Source organism: Solenopsis invicta, chromosome 6, assembly GCF_016802725.1.
Source record: "Solenopsis invicta isolate M01_SB chromosome 6, UNIL_Sinv_3.0, whole genome shotgun sequence".
NCBI classification, from domain to species: Eukaryota; Metazoa; Arthropoda; class Insecta; order Hymenoptera; family Formicidae; genus Solenopsis; species Solenopsis invicta.
Window position 1 is genome coordinate 8,256,264 of NC_052669.1, and position 22,502 is coordinate 8,278,765.

The 22,502-nt window shown below is 41.1% G+C and overlaps 2 protein-coding genes across 3 annotated transcripts in view; one reads left to right on the plus strand and one right to left on the minus strand.

The window, feature by feature from the left end:
- The window catches only part of LOC105196627, a 70,375-nt gene that overhangs the window by 31,969 nt on the left and 15,904 nt on the right, over positions 1 to 22,502 (minus strand). For both annotated transcript variants that reach the window (XM_011162653.3, XM_011162654.3), the window contains exons 3-4: positions 21,649 to 21,715; positions 573 to 787 (exon numbers count right to left, since the gene is read on the minus strand). In XM_011162653.3, the coding sequence (XP_011160955.1) occupies positions 573 to 787; positions 21,649 to 21,715 (282 nt within the window). The remainder of the gene's footprint in view (positions 1 to 572; positions 788 to 21,648; positions 21,716 to 22,502) is intronic.
- The window catches only part of LOC105196643 (gamma-glutamyl hydrolase), a 59,949-nt gene that overhangs the window by 18,723 nt on the left and 18,724 nt on the right, over positions 1 to 22,502 (plus strand). The gene's annotated exons all lie outside the window — the stretch shown is intronic.

Genomic DNA, 22,502 nt, shown 5'->3' on the forward strand with positions numbered 1-22,502 from the left:
CACAATGAACGAGAGGTAAGTCTAGTTCCGAATCAGGTGTGTCGGAACGGAATAAGCGAAGAAAATGGTACGAACGAAACTTGCGTCACACAAGTCGAAGATTATGGATTATCGCCTCCACTTCCACCTAGAGGGACTAGAATCGAACCTCTCCTCCGTGCCTTTCAGATAATTTCGATCCGTGTCCGTCATAAAGCAGAAATCGTAGGTAATTACCGCTACCGACGGATACTGGGAAATTGCCACGAGGCACTTAAACGGGTGGAAAGGCGATAAACCGAATTAAAACGATCGGTCGAAGGTGCAGACGAAGGTGATGCAATGATAATAATGATGGTTGCCTCTCCTCCCACCCTCCCGCGATAATTCCATGGCGCTTGTTAAGATAATGGGTAATAACTCGCACACGATAATTTACGCCACTGTCGATCGGGCCGTAAACACAGAGGAAGAGATATTAGCAATTAGAAAAAAATTAAGGATAAACATAAATATATGAACGAGGTGAAGACGCGCGAAGAAATAGAGATGTCTCTATAGAAACGTGACGATTCGTATGGAGAAAAACTCACCAGTTCGGTGGGCATGGTGTTGCAGGACCTGAGCGGCAGATTGTAGATGATTGGAACGGGTTGACTCTTGTACTCCTGTAGACAGGAACTGTTTTTCGACAGGCCGCGCGGGTAGACCAGACCGTGGAAGTCCGTGTTGCCCTCCGTCGAGATGTGAACGATTATCGACTCGCTCGCGCACTCGATCTGCACGGTGCTAGCTACCGCCGCGGTTGCTGAAAAAAATCATCATCAACAATTATATATAATATAATATATTCTATACAGGGTGATTATTAATGAATGTCCCCACTTTTTACCATAGGAACATGATTTACCGATGGATACGTATTTCTAACATATTAGAAATTACAAATGCGTGCTCCTATGGTAAAAAGTGGGGATATTCATTAATAATCACCCTGTATATATACATATTGGATATATAATCGTAATAAAAGTTTATTTTGGTATCCCTTCAATGACAGACATCATAGAAATTTTAATGAAAAAAGCCGAAATATACAGTTTCTTTAATAGCTGATAAGATTTCATGTAGACCACCCTGTATATTATATGTATAAAATATGTATATGTCTAATATATATTAAATACGGACGCGCACTGTACATTAGCGTAACAAATGCGAGCAATAAAGTGCCAGTGAAACTAAATTACAAGTCTGAACTCTAGCGATGGATTTTATTGAATAAAATTAAATTTAGATTATAAATTTTAGATTAGGAGCGCGTCTTCGAACACCGTGTCGATTTCTCAGGCGTCAATGGCGTAACGGTGATTACCTCACGCGATTAATTAATTCGATATCCGCGCGCCATATTCGTATATCCGCCAGATATACTTGAATGAACAACGACGCTCAGTGATACGAATCGAATACACCCATCGAACGAACGATCCCATGTATCCGTATCGGCCGGGCATTGTACTCGCTGTACGGTAATTTATCGTTATTAATGCCCGACACGTCGGACGAATCTCAGTTAATGTAGCTCGGGGTTTAATAACCCCGGCTCGACTATTACGAATCGCTCTCGATTTCAAGCTAACTCGCAAACGTGGAACAATGGTGGGTGCTCGGTTGCGCGAAGCAGGTCCAATTACCAAGTCCGGTGAGATTTTTACTCAAAATTTTTGCCACGGCGAGATTGCCTCCCAGTTTAGCCCCGCGAACAGACCAGTCGTCACGGACGGCTCTCTCTCTCTCTGTCTCTCTCTTTCTCTCTTTCAGACATCGCTCTCGTACACGGTTTGCGAAAGGGGAAGGAAATCGGAAGACGAGAAGAGATCGGTCGCGGTGCAGCGAGCAACGATTATTCGAGACGAAAGCAAGCGCACACCGCGCAATTTCGCACTTTGCGGGAATCGTAAAACGCGAAAATAAGAAAAATTACCAATAGCGCCATTGTTACAGCCGGATGGACGGACGGCAGCGATGCGTACGTGCGAGAGCTAATCGCTTTTCATTTAATCGTTTTCGCAAGGGACAAGCCAGACCTCGATCGTCGATCTTTCGCGAAATGTCGACTCTGTCTCTGTAAATCTCTCTTTCCCTTAATCACGAATCATCATCGATCTCAACATCGACAACAATTGCGACAGCTTGTATTTCGTGAAACATTTCACGACTGCTAGAAGTGAAGCGTCCGCTCGCGATGTCGAGAGAAATAAATATTTAAGTACACAGAGAGAAAGATCTCTTCAGTTTTATTATTCGTTAGGTTTAAATGATTAAGAAGTACTCATTGTTTTATTCCCAAAACCAACATTTACCAGCCGTCACTAGTAAAATCTAGCATGTACTAAATTCTAATGATAAAACCCGAAAAAATCGTCTCTTTTTTATAAATCCTTACATTTACCAACTCATGTCAGTAAATCCTAAGATTTACCAAGAGAATGGTGGTAAAAGTTCAAAATGAACGATGATCACAGAACTGTTCGGCCTTTTACCATTAAGAGTTGGTAAATCTTAGGTTTTACTGGAAAATCTTAGGATTAAAAGTAGTTCGGGCTTTTACAGTAATATATACATATAATATAAATTAGGTGTTGTATTTTTAAAAAAATTTTATTGTGATTCGACTTAATGCAACTCATTCACGTTAAATTCCGGATAAATCAATTCCTATTGTAGCAGTATTTCTAAAATACTTTCTAAAAAATATGCAGATGTGTATGTTTTTACGATATTTTCGATTCGTGGCTTACGATCGAAAGCGTTAGAGAAGCGTACTCTTCGTTCTCTTCGGTCAATCGATTTTCCGTGGCAAGAATTCCGCGATACCGATAGAAATTCGTTTGCGGCCATTGGCTCGCGACTAATTAAGCAATAAAAGTGCGATTCACGCAGCGAAACGCGTAAGCATTGCTCCCGTAGCGTGAAATCATGCGGTGGCCGCTTCGCGTTTCAATTCTGTTCATCAAGTTCGCGCGATCGCATTACGATCAGCGACGAGAGCTTCAATTAAATGTATTACGCAGCCGCGGCAATGGGCAAAATTGCAGAGTCAGACCGCGTATTTTTCATGAGCGATGAAAATTAAACACGCAGCGAAATGAAAGATTATCATTAACAACAACGACGGCTCTCTACGTCGTTGCCACACTGATTATCGCGGCGTAACGAAACACGTGTCTAACTTCTAACTTTTTATTACGTTTTACTTACGCTCGGCAAAATATCATCTCGTTATCACGGTGGGAGAACATAATCGACCAAATCTGCCATCTACGGCGGGGGTGATTAAAACGGTGCACATTCATCGCGACTAATGAGGCCGAGGATTATCGCTTCGGAAAATTCATTACAACCACCTCTGGGCGACAAGCGCGGAGGGAGAGGGAGAGGGAGAGGGAGGAGAGGAGAGGAGAGGAGCGGACAGGAACGGGGCACGTACGGTGCGAGTAAATTGGGATGCTCGCATGCTTTCCCCCCGAGCGCGAGTCGTAATGACAATAATCATCGGCGGATTATCATTATCAGGCCGCGGAGAGACAATGATGAGAGAGTTGTGAACTTGACTCGCTGACTTTGTAGGCAGTCACGTCGAGTGTACCGGCGCGGCGCTCTCTTCCTGCTCTTGTTGCAAGATATATCTCCATCCAGCCATTATCCCGTGATGGAAGTATCCCGACGTGTCAATGATTGCTCCCACCAAAAAAGGAATACTCTTCGGAATAATCCGTTCGTTGCCCGCACCGTACGCGAGTACGATTCTCCGGGTTGAACTTTGTGCGCATTCTGTTCCGCAAGTTATATTCTACACGCACACAAATATATATGTGTGTATTTTTTTCAAGTCGCTATTCATTCCAAAGGAAATTTTTCTTAAATCACGGAAGCGTAATAAGAGGTATTTAAATATAAATATCGATCGCCACGATATGAAAGCGATCGGCTATATCGAGAAAGTACGTTATTTATATTCATTTTTTACTTTCTCTCATCTCCGTGTCTCTCTCTTTCTGTCTCGCACTCACGTCTTGCGCAAGGTGGATAATTACGGACGTCCCAATTTTCAAAAGTCACGTTTTACGCGCGAGCGTTTCCTCAGCGCCATTGAGGTGTCCTCCCTCGTCAGTGAATTGAGGAACGACGCCCGATCGCGGTGGGAAGCAATTAACGGCACGCGAAAAGTTAAATGGCCTCCGCCTCTCCGAGCCTCTTGGGGTCCCCCTCCGATCATTGGATCGCCGCGCGCCGTCGGAAATATTGAGGTGTGGGACCTCGAGAGGATCCCGGAATCCGCGAGGTCGACGACCGGCCACGTTCACGCTTCCACGCGATTTATTTTGGCTTTTCAACGTATAACGGATTCGACGAATGAAAAAAGATAAGGGAGCCCGGGGTCTTCAGTTTTTCAAGAATTCGCAATTTTGGGAATAGATTGTCGTAAAAATTTCAAGTCTACAAAGACTCGAAGATTAAATTTAACGATATTACAACACAAATCGAATGAACGTTGTAGTTAAATAATTTAATTTTCCTTTAAACAAATGTATAAATGACACGTTGATTAATACGTATTCTCGTTGGATGTTACGTACACGAGATATTCTTGCGTGAAAAGGTACCAGCTAACTCGAAGTCAAAGGTAATCGCACATAGCTGCGAGGATATCCCTTACAAATTCTATCATTATATCATCAGAGTTGCGATTATCCGGTATCATCATCTAGAATCAATTCCACAATACATACTCGTACTTAAGAATACACCAGCTAATGACGCGGTTCCGTCACGACATCACGCGCGATGCCATTACTCTCGAGCGGAATGAAACGTTAGCGCGCCGCGTGGTCCAAGCCGGGCCGGAAGTCGAAGGTACTTGACCTTTAGGCGTCTCTCTCTCTCTCTCTCTCTCTCTCTCTTCTCTCGTGCCGCGACTCGGACGCAATTTGCTCACAGACGAATACGCCGAATCTCGACAAGAAAAAATGCTTAACGAATCCTTTCTGCTCACGTCCAACGACACTTTTATTCGATTTTTTTCCTCCCTGCCTCCCCTCGCGCATGTACATCACGCGCGTGTACGCGTCATTCGAGCTTTCACACACGCGAGCGCGTGTATTCTTTTCTTTTTCCGCCTCTGACTCAGAGTCAGAGTCAGGTTCCCGAAGGGCGTAACAAAGGCGCGCCGAAGAAGACGTTCCCCCGAGCGAGTGCAATTTGCAAACGACACGCGAGCCTCGCTCGCTACGCGACTTCCGCCGCATAGAATCGCGTTTCCCGTCGTTGCTTCTTTTCTTTTCTTTTCCTCTTTTTCATCCTGTTTTTCGTTAAAATTCATCTTACGCGCTTCCGAGCGAAAATTGCTGCCGGCCGAGATCACCTGATTGCGAAGCAATGAAAGAGCGGCGCGCGCGGTGTCAGTTCCAGCAACGAGAACTATATTACCGCGCGAATAGTATCGAGTTGAGGATAACTACACGCGGCCAACGTGTGTTCTCGTTACGAAATGACTGCCGCGTGACGTTTGCACGATCGCCTGTGCATTTCGTCCATGTACTACACGCGGAGTAATAGCCCTCCGAGTAATGGCCTAACGAAGCGACGATGATGCAAATTGAAAGTCGCAGCTCGATTACCCACGTTCTGCCTGCAATTTATCTTTCAAACGCCCGCAACTGCGAGAAGAAATTTGCAAAATTGCAAACGTAATTGACAAATTCGCGGAAAGCAACAAATATTTTGCATTTGCGGGTTAAAACCGATCGGAAAGAATTTTTATGTTCGTGCAGGTTTAAATGGACGAATTAACAGGCGTGTAAAGCGCGGCGTTTGTATTTCGCAATGACATTCGTGCGAAACGAGTCGAATGTATCCTAACTGGATCTTGCTTAGATCCTTCGAGATAAAGGATTCAAGCTTGCGTTGTACATACGTACGAGTTACGCAACAACCGCCTCTTACGTACGTTGTGTCACGGATTCGCATAAAATTCACCTCAGCTGACCGTGCCTTCGGCGAAGCGATACTCTTTTTAAATTCTGCCCTGGAGTTCAGTGACTTCTGCAGTTACGTTATAATTAATCTGAATCGCTGCGAACACAGCACGTAATTCAAGATGCTAAAATGTGTAAGGGTAAATTAACAGCAATCTTCCGTAAATGCCGTTGCGAATTACATTGTGTTCTACCGACTGCAATCTACACCATTAAATCTCCTTAGCCGAAGAAAGAAATTAATTACAGATTACAATTAGTAATGTAAATACGGAGCGACGCGTTATGAGAGCGCCATTAACATGATATTACGCATAATGTGCATAAAATTCACAAGCAACTCCTTATAACGGAACTGAGAATTATAAAAACTTATTCACACCGTGAAGAAATGGTAGCAAATGTAGGCTGAAATCGAGGAATTAGCGAAACCGATCGTAAGAAACGGTGAAACGCCGCCGAGCGAACCGCGAGAGTCCACGTCTCGGCGTACAGGCACGCACAGTTATGCAAGAATCCGGTGCCTTTCGTGCGTGAGATTTTAATGTGCCGCGTGATGGACACGAGCGGCATAAGATATCGAGAACATAACCGAACGTCGCAGCGCGACGTCGAGCTTCCTGCCGTCGAGCTCGCTTCGTCGACGACGCACGCGGGATATAGTACACCCGTGTCACGCGGCGAATCGCGCACGCGATTCTCCGGAAAACGCGTAGAAAATTACGCGAGTAATAGACCGCTCGGATTTTATTATACCGCGCACACACGCGCGACGCGGAGATTACAGAATTTCTCCTCCCTTTCTCGGAGTAAAAATTGCACAATTATTACGTTTTCGTCGAAATCCGCGTAATTGCCGCGTCGATAAACTTGGCAATAATCGATCCGATCCTCGGGACAAGATGACGATTCGCGATGTAGAGATGGGCGGATGGGCGCGATTAACGATTGCGATTACGACCAAATCGTTCAACGGAACGAGGCTAACGACCCAAAAATTAGCGGCGATTAATTTGCATAATCGCCGAATCATCTCGCTCACGCGGATCTCTCGTGACGAAATCGAAAGATTTCGGCTAGGAGAGGAAGCACCCCCATGGTGAGATCGAGCATCAACGTAAAACGCTCAAGTCGTAACGCTGGTTAAGATTTTTGGCGAAGATCGCCGGATGTATCTTTACGAAATTCCTTACTGAAATCCTCCGGCTCGCGCCTCAGATCGCAAAGATATTAGCATTAGCGTCAAGTTTCATAACATATTCATCCGATGATCAATCCGACTTTCTAATTCGCTGCTGCGCGTTACAAGACTTGCACCTTTTGTCCGACTGTCAATTAAACGGAACTTGGCTTCTATCCAGCTTCTCTATCAGTGCAGATTAACTTTAATCTCGGTTTGTATAACTTATTGTTGTCTAAAAATTATATTCTTGGAAAAGTAATTGAAAAGTAAAATATAAAAAAAACTTTATCTAACTTTAATCTCGGTTTGTATAACTTATTGTTATCTAAAAATTATATTCTTGGAAAAGTAATTAAACAGTAGAATATAAAAAAAAACAATAATAGGAGAATATAGATCGACATGTGAAAACACAATTAATTAAAGATAAATCCCACTAAGAGTCACAGCTAGATTTTCATATTGATATTTCTAATGGTGCTAAAAGGTCCAATGTCCAAAATTACCAAATTCGAGTTATACACATTAATGAACTCTAAATGAGAGCCACTATTATTGTAAAAAGGACCAATGTCCTTCTATAAGTTCTGTAAGTTCTTAACCCTAAATTTGAAATTACATCTCTTTCTTTTTATAACGTAAATTTTGATAAAATAGCAAAGTGATAAACAATTCTCCGTTTACATTCAAAATGTATTTTTAAACTTGTTACAATCTATGGAAATTTATTGCATACATCTTTAACTTAATTTTTACTAATATAATTACACAATATATAGTTCATTAATGTATGTAACTCGAGTTTGGCAAATTTGGACATCGGCCCTTTTAGCACCAAAGTACAGATCAAACTGCGCGCCGAATAAATGTTCCATCTTGAAGCACAGCAATGAAAATAATTAAAGTTAAAAATAAAAAATAATGGTCGAAAGAAAGGAAAACAAAGTTAAGCTGCATCGGCAGAAACGGACATTAATCATCTAGCTTTGAATGCAATTTAATTGCCGCTGACTCGTACTTTTATTACTTCGTATTAATCGTCCGTCTTTGATTAGAATTTTGTCCGCGGGGAAAGGATATTACGTCGTTCGCGCGATGTATCGCAGCGCGAGGCAGCAGCTCCGCTTTTGAAAATCATAGATAGCGGTAGTTTCCGATGGCGACGACCCGGAATTAGACGAGACGAATTATGCAAGTGTGCATCGGCTTTAACGATCGGTCAGGGAATTCCGTTAGAACAGCGAAACGCCATCTCCATCGGTCTGTCGGCTCTTCTAACTGTCATATTGCACGCGTTTCGCATCCGCATCGTCCGCATCGTAGTCCCGCTAGCGACCGGAAATGACACCGGCGTTCCTGCGGAGCCTCTCCTACGCTCCCGGAACGTTATGTAACGCCTTTATTGTGTCATCGTTTATCATTGTACATATAATAGCGGGATACTTGTTTTGCGAAAACATGAATCCTTTCTTTTTATTTTGTCGCATCGTTTGCATTGCGTGCTCATTATGGACACTCGTGCTTAAGGCGTGCCTGCACTTCCGTTGATGCTTCCGAGTAACGTTCGAAGAAGAGATACACGCGTCGCGTATCGTTGGGGTACGCGCGTAAATTTCCACGAAGGATGCACGGGGCGAACCGAGCGTAAATGCGTACGTAAGTGCACCCTTCCGGTGGCAAGAACCGTCCTTTTCCGTTAAGCCGGAGGTTACAACCGCGACATTCGTTCTTTCTCTCGATGAGATAATCGCGGCAATTATTCATCGCATAATATAATTCGAGATAATAAGGTCGTAACCGCAGCGCAATTGCAGCCAGGTATAATTAGACAAATTTTAATAAATTTTATCCGTTACTTTCCATGCAATTAATCATTTAATGCTGCAACTCATAATCATTTATAAGCTGATATGTAACGGAGTTTAGTTCCAAGAAAATGTGGAATCAAATGAGAATTGTGTCAGTACATTAGGTTCGTATACTATTCCGTTATCTATAATAATATAATTCTAATTCAAAAGATAATTATTTTAAAAATGAAGAAAAATGTGTTTATAATAGAAAACAAAAGCCAAGTTTTATTATATCGATATAGACGTGTCATTTCGTTAGATTATATTGTTATAGATTGATTATAAATTAATTTCAATTAGTTTCTGCATAATCAATTGAATTTTTTTTTCAGCACATGCTTATTGAATCTCTATGTGTAAATGTAATATTTAAATAATTATATTGTTTAATTTTATTTGCGATACACTTCCATGAATCATTACAAAATCAATACTGAATAAAAATAACCAATATGGTCATTTAACTGGATTCTCCAACACATGTACTCGAAATTACCAATTTCTAAAAATGTCAAAGATTTAAAATTTTAGATGAATCAAAATTAACATGAATAGTATTACATACTTGATCTTAATATTACTCACGTTAATATTCTCATTGCGGTAAAAAAAAGTTCAGTCTATATCGTGCGAAATCTATTTAAAAATTGAAATGGCACAATACATACAGTTATACGCGACTATGTGAAAATCCGGAAAGACTAGGTGTTTGAATTATGCTCGAGATTACAGTCCTAGATGCATAAACGGAACGTGCCTGGCGTATTGAGTAGATCTCGTCCTTAACGCGAGATTCTAGACCTTTACGGACGCTTTGCAGATGCCGGACGATTCAAAGATCTTAGAGGCACCGCCGTGTTATCTTGTCCACGTGTTTCAATCTTTAACGGAGATTTTGCCAGCGTTTCAAAAGAAAAAAAAAAGTAATTTTAATGGAATAACCGCGGGAGAATTACGAGTAATGATAGACGATCCGCGCGACGAATTACGCGTTACGCAAGAAAGTTACGTTACACGGTGCGCGCAAGGTTACATCTGGCAAGGTTGTACCCGGTACATATCACGTAATTTATAAGCCACAATCCGTTATTCGGATTACTCCTCCGGAAGGCTCGTGAAAATTCATATGACCGGCGAAAAATTGCGCTCGCCGTGCCTATAACTTGCGCAAGATTGAGAGAATCGGCGTCAAAATCGTGAGTCTACGAAGCGGTGGAGTGCACAGCGCGAGAATCGACAGATTACGCGGAAACACTTGAGATTCCAACGAAATTGGATTAGGAAATGAAATCGTCGGCGACCTCTCGCACGCACGGTTCTGAAAGGTATCAAGGCAATCACGCCCGACAATCTGTATCCCATCGAGAATATACGAGGAATGATATAAGAGCGCTATACCGATCCGGCAGACGAACCACACTCCGAGGAAACTGTTCGTGCCAGGATGCCTGAGTAATTGCCGCGACCTTGGCGAGACGGGCGAATTGTGCGAGCGGAGCCGTCCGAAGTACTAAATCAACATCAAATCATACGCGAGGAGATGGTATCGCCGGAAGATATTTGTATCGCGAAGATACTTGACGAAACTTTTTATGAGTAAATAACTAGTTACGAACGGGATCGATATTGGATTCTCGAGAAGATTGCTCGGTGATCCTGGCAAAAACGCAACTTCGACTCTGATCCCGTAAACGTGATTGCTGTAACTGGATGGATTTCAATCCAATCTTGTGCTTCCGCAAAACGTTTCCGCCTAACCGTTCTGATTCAAGAGAAACGGTACATGAAACTCGGATAACGTGACGATTCGGTTTCCAGAAAACGGTACCATGAAACCTTGCCCCTTTATTGCGTGTTCACACGGCACGTCCTGTTATATCATTCAGTCGAAATCCAGTGTGCTAAACCAAGATTAAACGAACGGCCGCGGGCCGAGGACCAGAAGGAAGCGGCAGTTTAGTAATCCGGACTACGAAATCAACTACGACCGCGCGGAGGATCCAGTCCACTTTCGAGACAACACCGTTCCACCTTTCCCCGCCGGGGGGTTGTCTGTTCCGACGCGAAACAAAGGCACCGATTGCCCGCTCGGTTCTCGCGATGCTTATCCGCGAATCAACGCGTCGCATCACGCGTCGCGGCCCTGGCCGGCTCTCTCGTTATCTCTTCACGATTTTCTCGCTTCCCCGACCTCCCACCGACAGCCTCATCCGCCGTTTAACTCTTCGAAGCACGGATATTGCGTTCGTAAAAGAATTAATGGCCAACATTACACAGAGGCTAGCTCTCGTGAATGCAAAAAAAAATCTTCGTCCTTGTCTATATTGATTTTTTTCTTCGTATGACGTAAACTAACACGCTATCGTGCTATTATAAAAAACAAACACACTTTATTAATAAAGTATTCAAGGGATTAATTTTATATGGCTCATTATTGGCCATTAAAAAGACCAATAGAAAAAAAGCACATGTTAGATCGAAACTCACATAGAACAGGTCATAAAATATGAAAATATGCTGTTCTTCTAAATATATACCTCATAATCGTAAACAATCTTATATAAATATCACACTTTGTGATACTATCTTTCTTTGTTATTATATCATTTTAATGATCAGCAGTATATATCATCAATACTTTTCACTTACATAACTTTTAATGATTGTTTAAATTAGCTCAATTAAAGTTATAAATTAGAACCAATTCAATAAGTAAAAAATATTCAATTTAGGAGACAACAAGCATGCAGTATAATGTTCCGAGTAATTTAAAAATTACATAAAACAAATTTACGTTAGCAATAAAAATGTCTATTATATCTATTAATTTAAAAACAAATCAGCTTATCATTTTAATTATGTAATAAATGTATAAAAATGAATATATATTTGTAGCTAATTAAAGAAAATTAAATTTTGTTTAAATTAATTTTTTCTTTTGTTTTTATCTTTCAACTTCCTGCTGAAGAAGAGTTGAAGAACTTTAAATAGAAAGCTGCGGAAACTACAAAAATCAAATTTATCATTCAGTATCAACTTGTGTCACTAAGTCATTTAATTTTGATGCGATAGCCGCGTACGACTGCACATTTGCGCGTAACATCACGAGAGACTGGGAAAAAAAAGCCAAGACTTCTTTTTCCAACTCGAACGATTCCCGCAACCTTGGCGCGATCGACTCGCTTCGGTGCATCTTCGTACTCGTCGCGGACTCCGAAGGCGCCTCTATATCCGCCTTCAACGGCGGTTCCACAGTCGTTGCACGCTCTATCATTCGTTACGCTGCCAGCTACGTCGGGTCGCTTATTTTGAATAATAGTAAATCGACGCCGGACGTCCCGCCGACATTTCCGTCTCTTCGCGAAGGTTCTTCGACGGTTGCGGTCTGACAACCTTGACGCCCGGACGTCCCCTTTACACGGGGAGGAGATTCCCTGCTCTGGTTGTCGTTTACAATAGAGTGCGTATCTTCGGTGGGGTGCGAAAGGCGATTGCTCGAGTAAAACGATAGATCGTTTTGCGGACACTTAATCCTTTCATTGTCCCATGTATACATATATGATGCACTGGTATAACATCAGACGTCCATGTTTCATGGATGACTTTATAAGATTCATTTTTGAGAGAGAGAGAAACATTTATATTTTTAACATTCATCAATCTCCATATTTCATACATCTCTTTTAGGACTTAGAGCATTTACATATTATTTCAAAACTTGCAAAAAACATTTTTCATTAACATGAAATAAATATTTATTTCAAATTTGCTTTTCATAGAAAAAAAAATTAATGAAACTTTGGCATGATATTATACAGTAAACAAATATAAACTCCTTTTGTTACTTTTAGAGAATAAAGGTTATCTACATTTTAATAAAGATCTTCATTATCAGCAAAAATCTTAACTATGAAGAATTATGAAATTTTAACAAGTTTCTTATTAATGTGTTTTCTCTTTTATTAAACGGATTAAAATCTCAAAAAAAGAAAATAAATTTGACAACAAGCCTAATTTAGCACGTCGACTTCTATATAAAAATAAAATATTTATTAGAAATTTTTTTGTTAGTTTTGGCTAAAAATACCGTGAGAAACGACTGGACAATGAAAGGGTTAATTACTCTTGTAGACGCGCAAGAAAACACGACGATCGGTTCGTACAATTACCTAAGGTATTGTGCACATCTCTCGCGAATCGGTAACGGCCTTCAACGACGAATACCTATTGTTGAAACTACGTCGCTTTATGTTTTCAGAAGGCTATCTCTCTCTCTTCAAACAAAATGAGCATTTTAAAGCGTGATACATAAAAAACGCAAAACATAAATTAAAAAAATATTGTATCTAAATTTTGCAGCGTCACCTCATGCACTTAAAACGTCAACGATAAACCAACGATAAACATGACGAAGAGCATCGCGCGACACCGATGTTAATTGCACGCTGCGTTTCGCGCCGGAATGATCGGCGCGCGTGTACGGCGCAATTACTTCGATTTGCTATCCGAGGTCGGCGGTGCGCAGGCAGCGCGCGGCGCAGCGGAGATTCCTGCGTGCAGTGATATTTCCGTCGACGCCATTCGTCACAAGGGATCTGGCATTCCTACCCTCGGCACGAATCGCTTGCCCAGAGTTAAACTCCTCGTACGGGCCGATTTACCGTGTCGACGTAATGCTAGCTCGATAATTAATGACCCGCACAGTCCGGGTCTGTTTCTCCGGTCGCGCGGCGAAATTGCGAGGAAACATTGCGAGGAAACATTGAGAAAGAAGACGATTGGCCAACGATTGGCCTCCGGGTGGGTCCCAAGGCCCCTCTCGCGTGCCCTCCGCGCGAGATTCGTGAGAATTCATCGCTCATCTCTCACAAAAGGAATTTATATCGCGAATCTATTATCTCATATTTTAATCGACGGCGTCACGGCGATACGTTCGCGCACACCAATTATGTATTCTACGCGGTAATCGTCGATGCTTCAATGAGATCGTATATCCTCAATTTATTTCAATTACGTTGCTTGTTTTACTATCTGTTTTTTCGCATCGGTGAGAAGAGTAAAACGGAAAAAAAATGATTGATGAATTGCTGTGTATTAATGATAGATATGTCAAGGAAGATATAAATAAAAAACCAAGAGTAATAGAAGAGGAATGTTAATAAAAATTAATCGATAAAGTATTAGATGTAATAAAATGATTTTCAAAGAAAAGTGCGCTATGCGCGTTGTGCGAAGCAACGTTAGAACAACAAGTTTCGACAGCTTCGTAGGTAATAAAGACGTCGATCGTCCTGCTGTCCGACTCTCGATGGTTTCGCACGATTCTAACGGCTTTACTCGTCTCCAAATTGATTCTTACGCAAACGGCGTCTGGGCAGGCGTCGCAAACGTGTGGCACGGATAAATTGTCGTGGATTCCACATAAGGTGTACCGTTATCGGTTCGGGTGTTCTGAAGTAAACGGAACGGTACATCCTCCAGGCGCGGCGCGCATTTCTTTTGCGCGCGTTGAACTCACTGTTTCTTATTCCCACCCGTTTCTTGCATACATCATCGTTGCGGCACGCATCGCCGCAAACTCTTCGACAATACCTCTTCGCCGCGATCGGGAGATCCTAGTTAAACAGCGCGATAGCGTCCCTAATTCCGACGGCCGTTTGTCGACACCTCGGAACTTCCGGGGAGAAACGCGACGAGCCGTAACGCGGGGATCGATTCGCCCGCGAATCTCCCCCTCGATCAGCGCACACAATCGCTCGGACGATCGCTTCACAGCCGATTCATTGGACGGCCTCCACCCGGATTACCCGTGACTTACAATGCGGACAGAACGATGGTATACGACCGTGACGGAAAAGACAAAGCGAGAATAGAGATAGAATGGAAGCGGATTGCGCAATTGACGTCGCAATGCGACATATCTGCTTGAGTTTGATTTATACAGGTATTTTGACACAAAATTTTTCCTGTATTTGAGAAGAATTTGGAAAATTTGCATGCGAGTTTTTTGTCAAATTAAATAATTTAATAAAATAAATAAATATATCAAAAATATATGGGAAAAAAAACAATCCATGTCTCGTAAAAAATAGACGTCCTTTTATGAACATGAAATCGAATGAGAACTTCCTGCAATGTCAATCTTGATCAAGGAAATATTTTAATTGGATGACTAACGGGTCGCGACCGTTAACTAACTTACGGACTATCGTAATTACACGCGTCAGGTGTTGATTTTCGCGTGTGAACGGATTGCGAAAACTGATCGGAATAAATTCGCGAATAACGGGACCGCCGACGTCGCACCGGCGCGACGGTTGACCGTTTAATGATCCTGCGATCGTCATTAAGCAAGATCATTTATAACCTCTTGCTCTCATCCTATTTACGATCCTACCGTAATGCTGCCCGTCGGGTCAGCGATAATTATCGATTTAAATCGTATGTTTCGCAAACGTTCTGATAGATTCACCAGTCACTATATTACGGAAAGGAAACTTATCACCAAGGTCAGCAAAGTCAACAATAACCAGTTACGGTTTATTCGAATTGACATGAATGCGGGCTCCAAATCAAGGAGCTGCGAACATCCTAATAAGCACCTCTACAACCTATGAAACGACAGCTCTAATTAATAAACACGAATAAAGATATTTCGCAATATTCTCATTTCGACCACGTTTTATTAACTACGATAGATATTTTCTTAGATAGTTTGTCGAATGTATACGTATACGCACAGTAAAAAATGTGTTAAATTTTAAATTAATAAATATAATATTTTATTCATTAGAATTTACGTTCTAAAACTACATTATTTTTTTGTCATTTGTCCACTTGTTAAATTACGTTATTTTAACATTAAAAAAATATTGAATATTAATTTGATAAAATATTCAAGTAACATAATCGCATTGTGTTAAATTAATACTCGGGTATTTAAAAGAAAAACAATATAAAAATTTCGACATAAATATAAAATTTCTTATCGTATAGAGTGAAGAGTGGAATCCGACAATCAAGCTAACGCGAAAATGTCATGCTTCTTAACGCGAAAAAGAAGATGTATAGGTCAAAAGACAACTGTCGCTTAACGTAATGACCAATTTATTATCTCGGCTAGAAGATGCGGGCAAAAACAAACGAAACGGGCGGCGGTATCTCTCGGAAAGAAAAAAAAAGCACCGAGTCATTACGTCTAACTTACCGAAGCGTCGCGTCGGATTGATCGTCGGCCATGACATAAGTGCGCCGTAACGATGAAATCAGATTAAAAGATAATGATGTCGAATCAACGGTAAAGCGTGAAGTACATTAGCCGCCTGTACATCGCATTAATGGTACGTAAAGTTAAGCGAATAACTAATCCGACGCAACGGCAAGATAGATCGACGAAGATAGGTCATGATAAATGACGACGGGACTCCGATATCGTACCAAGATTCGCTTATCCGCAAATAATTTTCCGTAGAGAGTCCCCCCCCCTCTCTCTCTCCTGTCTCCGTAAAAAAAAATTTCGATCGCGTAGATCAAGACAAATTACCACGAATCGTCGTTTTGATCGTGAGAGATATCGGTTGCTTATTAGACACCACGCGCGAACGCGTCATCCGCGCAAAAATCCTCGCGAATAGATGCTTCGCGTGAGGAGATACATGTATTTACCGATTCAACTGATTGGATTTATTGGAAGAAAGAGAATTAAGAGAAAATAAAATCATAAATTATTGTCTCTCGCAGAAGTATATAAAACATACTCTCTAAATTTTTTGGAGTGGAAAACTCTTTATCAAGACTGGCAAAATTTTCACACTTTTAGAGTGGGATTCCACTCCAAGAAATTTAGAGAGTATAACGCTGATCGATAGAAACAGTCCTAATTAGAGATTTCTTTTAGATAAACCCACTTACAATTATGCCATTGCGAAAACACCCGCGGTCTTCAATTATCGCGCGTTAACGAGTGTGGCGACAACTTTACTCCCACATGAACATTACACGATACGGCGGTGTGAAAAATTCCTCGAGGACATATTCAAATGCGCAGAGCGTTAAACGCGCGCGGACAATCCGAGATTCGCACGACCTGAATTTTTTTCCACGCCGCATCACACGCGCGACCGCGCGTCCTCTGTTATATCAATCTGACGTATTCTCAGAAATTTAAAGCGATTTGCGAGCGCTACTTAAGCGTACGTTCATTCAGAAAGATTTGTCCGTGTTGTTCCTCTGACATTGGAAAACTGTATCTACCCTGATCGTTCACTTTCTGCAAAATATTTTCTCTCTATCCCGTCATTTCAAAACATCTCTAGAATAAGAGAGTGCATTAAGCAGTCCAATTAAGATTGCGGTTTTTTCTAGCGGAAAACGATGGATTTCTCCGACAACTCGTTTTTCAATGAGTTTTTTTAATGCGCATCGGTAAACTACAGCAACGGTAAAAGGAATAATCTGCATTTCAATGCACGAGTTTTTTTTTGTGTGTATATTTAATAAACAGTGAAATAATGATAAGCATTTATTTTACTTCTTGTTAAGACGGGATCAAGGGGATGAGAAGCGCTGCAGCGATTAAATGTTTAGCATGGTGATCGACAACGACCGAGCTCCATATATGGAAACGTGATTGCAGGTATTGTAATGCATGTGAGAATAATAGTTTCGTCCTCCGCGAGAGCGAACGAGCGTTCGCATACGCGAATGTAGGAGCGAAAAAAAATACTTTCTTCGAAGGTGCGGTTTCTCCTCGAGAGTGCAGAAACAACGCGCAGTTTGAGAGGCACTAAACAATGCTCTCTACTCGATTCCGACAGTGATAGCGCCTTACAATGCAATAATCGGAATGCAAATCTTTCTAGACCAAAAAAGGGGACTGTAATCCGCAAGTACGAAATACGAATTTGGTATGTTATGTTAATTCACAGATTTTTTTCCAATGTACATGTAACAAAATTTATAATTGTTTATAAACAAAATAAAAAACAATAAAAAAATGTTGAAAATATGTTTATATAAACGTCACGTCTGGCGCATAAAAATTTCTCTCTTTTCCCGCGCCATCCGTATACATATTATAAAAATAATTATTAATGATAAAAGTAAGTTTAACGTAATTAGCATCTTTGAACTGGAATGAATATTATACTGGATTAAAACTTGAGCGGTTACCGCGTAGCCGATAACTTTCTGTAATATTTTTCTCACTCATTCTTGATACAATTAAAAATAGAAATAATAATAAAACAATAAATTCCAAATCGCATGATGATTGCGTGTACTGGCTGCTACCACGCCGTACACGCAATCAAACTGAGATCACCACAAAAATCATAACTTATCGCTCATGAAACGTAACTGGGGCCAAAATAATTCGAAACCAAAAACTACGCTCTGGTCTGAAACAGCGGACGTTGAAATTGGTGACAACGGTTGGTAAAACCAAAATTACGTCCCGGTCACAAAACCACGACATAAAATAACAGTAAAATAGTATTAATATAAATACTTAAATGCATAAACAAATATAAGGAGAAGTGAGGAAATAAGCTATTACTGAAAGAACATTAGAAAAAATAAAGAGAATGTCTACGTTTGTGTAAACAGCTGTAGAAAAAAAATCAATATTAACATTTAAAACACAATATTTAAATACGTACTCAAGTTGCAGTAATATACGATTCACGTCGAATAAATTGATACTACACTGCTAAGAACGAAAGAGTGAAGTGTAAACGGAGGTATCTGTGTGAAGCGCACATTGAAATTAATTATTTGAAGAGCACATCGGCAATAAATGCAGCCATTAATGAGTTTAAAAAGAATGAGTCTGCGAGTTTTAACAACTTGAAATTTAGAAGCATTAAGATAATTTAATATAATCACTTAAGAACCAATCTCTGGATTATATTAATATATTCATATCAATCTTATGCGGTGCACAGTACAAGAATTTATGCTAGACATTTTCCAATGCATTTACGTTTTGATAAGGTGTTCAGGTAATATTAATATGTTCAAAACGTGAACAGGCAAATAAAATTGTAAAATATTAAAAATGCCAGAATTTTTTAAATTAAAATAAAAACGTTCGAATCAAATCTAATGTTATCAATGTGTTAATAATATTGTGAAGCTAATTGAAAATGACTCCAAAATCTGTAACTAAATTCTCATAGTAAAAAAAAACTAATTGTGTATGTAATGTTTGAATCTAGAAATATACGTACATGTATGTAGGAAAATTGTTGATTGTAATTATGACTATAATTTCATAATGGAATATTTGGAAATGTTCACTGGAAGCTTGCTCATATATCGCAGCAAAAGACAAACCTTGTCTACTTGAATGATGAAGTAGTTAGAAAGTAAATTAGCTTGAGGAGATAATTTAAGGTCAGCATATGGCAAGGCATAAACGTTCAAGAATAGACGTCAAATCATTTGTAAAGAGAGCAAACAAAAGTAATAATAATATGATGTAGAAGACACGTGCCCAGTTTCTTATCAGGGCAGAACGGAACAATTTCATTTTCCTCTTCGCGATGAGGAGGTGCTCCGGCGGAACAAACGACAAAAAGTAAAAGTCCGAAAGAGCCCGCGGGTTTCAACGGAGACTTTCGATTCGTCATTGTCGCGAGGAAAATAGTGTGTTCGTCTCGCTCATTAATCGTCGTCTCATGAAGCACCTAAAGGTATTCGAGGAATTACGAGTTTGCGATCTACTTGACTGGAATATCAAATCGATTTATGCCAAAGAGTGCAACTTATGTCCATTTTCACCAATGTAGGTTTACTTTAATTTCGGTTCAACTTACTCTTTTTCTAGTTCTAAGAACTAGAAAGAGATAAGCAGCAAGTTAAATCGACATTAAAATTAATCCTGTATCAGTGAAAATGGTCATTAATACCATTAGACATTAATATGAAACATAAACTTTCAAATACTTATGGCGACATAGAGTTTTATGGAGATGTCTTCGATTAAGTTGCTTAAATATCTAATAAAAAAACATCTGAAAAATCACTCTCATTTTTACTCGCGACTTTTGCTTACTCGCGATCAACGGTGGAGATAAGCGCGGTTCGCGGTGATCCATAGCAGCGATTCGCGCGGGATCGAGGCAGGTTTGCGAGAGGGGAGGGGGGGCAGGTTTTGCGATTTGCGATAAGCAGGCAAAGGCAAGTCCGTACGTCGTGCATAGACGGCGCATTTCCGCCGATACGAACGGGTGAAATTTGACTTGCGGTCGCTCGACTGCGTTGAAGTAAAAGGCTGAAAGTGTCCGCGCCGCGCCGCCAAGTGCACGACGGGGACTTTCGATTCTCCGCCGTCGATGCCGCGCCGCACCGCGCCGGCGGATATCGCGATGGCGTGCAACGCTCGTCGTCCGTCCCGGTTATAATCGTCATCTCGTTCCGTGCCGTTTATATCTCGTATCACTCTTTCTCCGTTCCTCTCGCGTACGCGCGCGCGGCTCCGCTCCGCTCCTTTCCACATGAGAATCTAGGTCGCACGGCTGCGTTCACCTTCCAGCAAAAGCAATGTCTTCCAAGGAAGGTCGTCCCGTCGGTCGATCCCGTCTGGAAAGACTCTCTTCTGAACGACGCAACGACGCTTTTCCCTTTCGTTAAAATTATCCGCTCGCCGGCTCGATTAATTGCCCTCCCCGATCTCGCTGACGTAAGAAAAATCTATAGCCAGCTGGAGATTCCCCCGACGGCGAGGAGGCCGGGAAAATATTCCCTTTTTTTTCTCATCAGCTATTAATATACTCTCTAAATCGGAATCACTGAAAGACAGTGAATAGTCATTGATAATCACGGTTGTAACGATAGCACCATAAATCTGTACAATTTTACTGATTCTGATTTAGAGAGTGCGATCCTTGCAGTAAGCATCTGAATAATCCTTTTCGCCTATTAATTATCCCCGGCACGTAATATCGCTTACTAAACGTGGTTTGTTTAATGAAAAGATTTATTTTAATACAGTCGCAGCAATTATCTTAACAAGGTTATCGAAAGATTTTCAAACGTATCTCGAGTTTTTTTATTCAAATATGACAAGGGGACAGATAAAATCTCTGAATCAGCGCGGCTGATCGATTGAGACACGCGAGACCATTAACCGGATAATTAATTAAGCTTCTCTGTCAGGTGTTAACTCAAGAAAGTACACGTACGAGAGGTCGATTACTTTCTAGTAATTACGTTTACATCCAAACCGTTATAGTTGGCTACCACAAGCATCCCATCTCGAATCATTGTCATCAGGCGTATTGTGCCGTTATTAGAAAGCGCGCATCGCGTGGAAAGCGTCCACTTTTATCTGATTATCCGGCAATTTGGCTTTACCGCGGAGGGAAAACTGCGGGCGTGCGATTTTTCCGCGGGAGAAAATTCGCCACGCGCGACGCGTGTGGAATCGAGCAAGACGGAACGGAAAGAAGTAGTGGATGGAAGATGTATCGCGAATTCTTTCCGATTCCGCGTACGCGAGATCAACGTCTAATTGATTCGCCCTAATTAGCTGTCGCCGTCGTCGAGACAATTAGAAAGTAAGTCCCGCAATAAGTCTGTGTATACTCACACGTCGGCAGCTGTTGAGGTATCTGGGCTGCGTGCGCTCCGCTACCGCCGTGCCTCGTTATTGTGATCTGAAAATAGGGGAAAGGCAATGTTTTAGATCTTCTCGCTTAATAAGATAAGATTGTTAGCGCTGACTTGACCGAGTTATCGCCCTGTGTTAGCCGTCGGCGGTGGCGAGCGTATCGCACGAGTGCAATTAGAATAGCGCAACGCACACGATATTGTAATACAACCGTAACACGCGTGGCGCAAGTACTTCAAATATCTAACACTTAAGTAAGAACTCATTCTTACAAGTTTCGGAAAGTTCCCTCAAGGCTGCTCTAAGAATCCAAGGCGGCTTCTCAATTTTCCAGACAAATAAAGTCGACGAAAAAAAAATCGAGTTTCTTTTTCCTTCGAAAAATACGCAAAAAATATGACTGTGCTAACGACAGTAGACTTCATTGGTCAAGTACTTACTTATTAGAGCGCTTAAAGAAAGAAGTTTTTAAAATCATTAATATAGAGAATAATAAAGATGACATTATTTAAAAAGAAAAAAAAATACATCAAGAAAAAAAATTGAAAAAATTGTTTTCTGCAAAATTTCCAAGATTTTTTCCGGATTAAGAATACCAACGATAAGTTTGACCGGCGAGATTTACAATGAATACGGTATAACGTCATCAAGTCCACAATGGATGAGAGATGCGGAAAGAGAATTTTAAAAAACGGGAAAAGGAATCGTGGAAAGTTACGTAAAATTCCAGATAACTGGCGTTAGGTAAACACCACACCGAGAGAGGCGTGGAAAAAGAGAGCGATGTCGCCGTCTAACTTTTACCAGTTAGTTGGTTCGTATTTATCAGGAGG